The sequence below is a fragment of the Leptonychotes weddellii genome, chromosome 4 (assembly GCF_054177405.1).
Source record: "Leptonychotes weddellii isolate Sample4059 chromosome 4, ASM5417740v2, whole genome shotgun sequence".
Lineage (NCBI taxonomy): Eukaryota > Metazoa > Chordata > Mammalia > Carnivora > Phocidae > Leptonychotes > Leptonychotes weddellii.
This window is the reverse complement of record NC_138372.1, coordinates 103,955,441-103,959,228: the sequence shown is the minus strand read 5'-3', so window position 1 is coordinate 103,959,228 and position 3,788 is coordinate 103,955,441. Positions and strand designations below refer to the sequence as shown.

Here is a 3,788-nt window from a genome sequence, read left to right as displayed (position 1 = left end):
TTAAAAAGGTTGATTTAAGCATCTGCAATGGTGACTTCAACCTCAACTCCTGGCTCAATACTGATGGAAGTAATCTGCTTAACAATCTCAGAAGGACTGTGCAAATCAATGAGTCGCTTGTGGATCCTCATCTGAAAACGATCCCAGGTCTTAGAACCTTCACCACAAGGAGTTTTTCTTGTAGTGATTCTCAGAGTCTGCAACAAAAGACAAAGGAAACCAAGCATTTATGATTTTATGCTTATCCCTAGGACACCTGCAAAACCATTACTCTTATTTTTGAATACTTCCCAGAGCATCTTTCTTTTATGTAAATCACCATCAATTTACAATGGCAAGTCCATTTTTTTCTCAGCGAGGGCAGTGCCCTTATAAAAACACCATACCCCACCCAAGAAAAAGAGCAGCAAAGACTTTTAAGTTATCTACGAAAATCAGGTACTTAACATGAACCAAATTCTACCATTAATTTTTCTTTCGCTTTGTGTTTTTCCCCTGCCCCTGATTTTTTTCACCTTGGTAGGCATCCGAACTGGTCCTTTCACTTTGAGATTCTTTTCCTTTGCGCCTCTGATCAAGTCAGCACATACTACAGAAAAATAAAAGCATCTTTCAGTTCGTTCAAAACAAAGGTCAGCGTCAGAATTTTAACTGATGCTGGCTCAGAATAGCGTATAAAACTATCATCATCATTCAACACAGTAATTGTCTCCTCATCGCCAACAACGACTTAAAAAACACACTAACAGTTAAGCACAGATCATTCTTCCTTTGCCTTTTTTAAGTTAAGCGACTTGTCACTTGACTTCTGAGTCCATCTTGTACAGCAACAAAGCCAAATACATTCTTTTTTTTGCCCAAAGGTCTCACTCTGAAAATATCGTACTGACCCTTTTCCAAAGATTTTACGTTGCGGCTGGTGAGAGTAATTCTGATTCGGTGAATCGCCACCTCCGGTTCCACGGGTGTCTTTCCGGTGTCTTTAAAAGCCTATTATTACACAAATGGAGACAGGTTTCTTTTAGAAGCCTGGAAACGACCTTAACGAAAAGACTTCCTAGGCTCCTCCACCGTTTCACGACCCCTCTTTACTAAGTTGAGACTCGTACTCCCACCGCTTCCTCCCATCCCGGAATCCGTCCCCAGAAGGGACCGTGTCCCTCCGCGTCCCCAACCACGCGGCACCGGGCCCCGCCTCACCATGGCTGCGGCGCGGCTTCCTGACCGACTTGCTCCTCGGTGAGAGCGAACAGCGGTGAGTCAGGAGCAGGAGCGGGGCGTCCAAACCTCCGCTGTAACTACGACCGCGTCTTCCTCAAAGAGAAAGGCGTGAGGCCTGCGTGGCGCTTATATAGCTGCGCTCCCGTCTGCATCCGGGTCCCGCACGCGCCTTCGCGCTGCCCCGGAAGAGGAATTGCCCTGAGGGCTCCGGAGGCGGCTGCGCGAGCCGGGGCTGGAGCTCCGGTGGAGTTGGCGGGAAAGACGTGGCTGTGGGTGCCCCCTTTCGGCCGGGAGGAGTTAGAGCCCCTCGAGGTGGCGTCCCCGCCAGAGCGGTTACCGCGGTCCTCTGGCCACCTGCAAGAGATGACAGGGAGACTATGACCTAAAACCTGAGAAACTCCTCTTCCTGGTGCACCTACCCCTGGTCTCTGCAAAGACTCCAGTGGTTTTTACAGTGCAAATGTTGCTTCCTATACAAACCGAATCACTCGTTCTCTGAGCAGGTGGGTAACTTTTATGAGTTTAACTCACGTGGATATTAGGAAAAATGACTGACAACCTGAGCGTGTTGTTTTAAACCCTTTTCATAGCCTGAAATACATTTTCGTGATATTTCGCCTTCTGGCTTCCCAAAGCGGCGGATGCATCTGATCCGTTTCTAGAAAGCACCTGAACTTGGGTTCTTTCCCTCCGGGAAAGTGAGGGCAAAAATGCCTGGCTGCCAGGATTATCCTGTGCATCCGGAGGCCCATCCTGGAGACCCAGGACGTCTAAAACATGTTATTTCTCCTCTGTTCGGATAACCTAATATCGGATAAGACCCTTCAAGATCTCCCTAATACTGAGTGTATGGGACAAAGTACAGTGGAAAAACCAAGAGCCGTCAACTGACTTGGGTAGCCAGGAGAGAGAGCATAAGGACACATATACTTAAAGATGACAGAGTGGTTAAGTAGAACGAAATAGGTAAGACCGGTTTTGGTACAGGGCAGAGGAAGAGTAAATAACCTCATGATTTTACAGGTGAACTGCTGAGTGCAGAAGAGTTAATTTGCTCAGACACACAGAACTGGTGAAGGACAGACCTCTGACCCCTCCCATTAGGGCTCCGTCTTGAGCCTTTCTCTTCTGTTCTTTGAAGGGAAATTATACTTAAAACTTTTATCAAATAATAGCATGAACTTGTTTGTTTGGTGATAATTGGGCATAGCTAATAGCTGGCTTTCTTTGGCTCACAAAAGTATGTATAGTAGATTTTTCTGCCATTTACCAATTAATTTAAATATTAAAGTTTGTATATTTCTAGTTCAGTTATTCTATAGTGTCATCCGGCTGTAAAAAACATATTAGTAATTAGTAGAATTTGCAGCAAAAAATCTGAAAACCTGCATTCTTAGTTTACTAGCTGTAACCTAAATGAGACTTCATAACTTAGGGCTTTAACTTATTGCTATGGCTACCAGTAGGAATGCTTGAGAAGTGTGTTTGTGATTTTTTTTTTAGGAACAAATCTGGTACAGCTATTCTTAGGTTTCCTTTCCCCTTCAAGTACTTGAGAAAATGGTGAACAAATTAACTTCCTTGACCTTAGAAAAGAATTTCAGTATAGAAAAAGGCTAAATGTGGCCCAGCATGTATGGGAAAAATTGTTGATGTGACTAGAACTAAGGAAACAGCTGGTTGAGATAATAGAAAAATGTAATGAAAGCATCACTATTTTCAAATTTATGTTTAGTTGAGACATTTTGTTGTATTTTTCTTTTGAAAGTTAACTGCTCCTGTGGGCCCCACATTTTCATTAAGAAAGTAATGTTCTAACATAACATAAGATATTGGGGAAAAAGTAAAATTAACAATTTATCCAAAAGAAGCAAAGACAGTATGCCATCCTTAATGCCTTAGATCAGTTACTAGATATACGTATCCTTTGGTGGCTTAATCAAAGGATATGCAGACTATAAGATTATAAGTACTTTGCTGTTAAGTAAGTTGGCCTTTGGGAAGGTTACACCTAAATAGATACTTCCTTCAGCAGTGTAATGAATATTTTACTGTGAAAAGGATGAATTAAATATCCGTTTCATTTTAAAATTAAAAAAATATTCTTAAGACCATTGCAAACTCTGTGTTTTCAACATATCTATCCATAGCCTTCCTTTACTGATTTTTGTAGGTCTTTTTAAATGATCTCGTAAAAATTCTCACTGTAGGTATTTGTTCCTTACTGTAGGTATTTGTTCCTTTCTGTGGACAGCCATCTACTGGTCTTTTGCTGCAATGACAGTGTCATCATACTACTCACAAAAGGAAATTAACAGAAGTTAAAAACTACTTAATTCATGGTATACATGTTTTTAGTAAAACAATAAAGGCAAATTTTCCAAAGGAATGTGTTAAGTGTCTGTTTAGACACTTTTATTTGCAGAATTTTTTTATCTAAATAACTTGGTGCTAAAATTTAAGAATAAAGTCTGAAATTTAAGGATAAAAACCAGAAAGAGTTTAAAACTTTCTCTCGTGGTTACCCATGTCTTATTGGTAGGAGAGTGAAATGTGGAGTCAATTCC

At 41.5% G+C, this 3,788-nt stretch overlaps 1 protein-coding gene and 1 non-coding gene across 2 annotated transcripts; both read right to left on the bottom strand.

The window, feature by feature from the left end:
- Positions 1–3: 3 nt before the first annotated feature.
- RPS20 (ribosomal protein S20) lies at positions 4–1,358 on the bottom strand. Its single transcript, XM_031034727.2, has 4 exons — positions 1,201–1,358; positions 891–990; positions 516–589; positions 4–197 (listed from the first exon to the last, which is right to left on the bottom strand). Exons 1-4 carry the CDS (start codon positions 1,201–1,203, stop codon positions 15–17), a joined length of 360 nt encoding a protein of 119 aa, XP_030890587.2. The 5' UTR covers positions 1,204–1,358; the 3' UTR covers positions 4–14.
- On the bottom strand, positions 656–722 carry LOC115943030 (small nucleolar RNA U54). Its single transcript, XR_004077622.1, has one exon. It is a non-coding gene; the product is annotated as a small nucleolar RNA U54 (small nucleolar RNA).
- Positions 1,359–3,788: the final 2,430 nt, after the last annotated feature.

Bases quoted from the DNA above. Each gene is read 5' to 3' on its own strand.
- RPS20 (XM_031034727.2), bottom strand. The intron at 590-890 runs GTCAGTACGATA...ATTTTTCTGTAG, and splicing joins CGTAAAATCTTTGGAAAAGG to TATGTGCTGACTTGATCAGA. The intron at 198-515 runs GTGAAAAAAATC...CTTTTGTTGCAG, and splicing joins CAGTTCGGATGCCTACCAAG to ACTCTGAGAATCACTACAAG.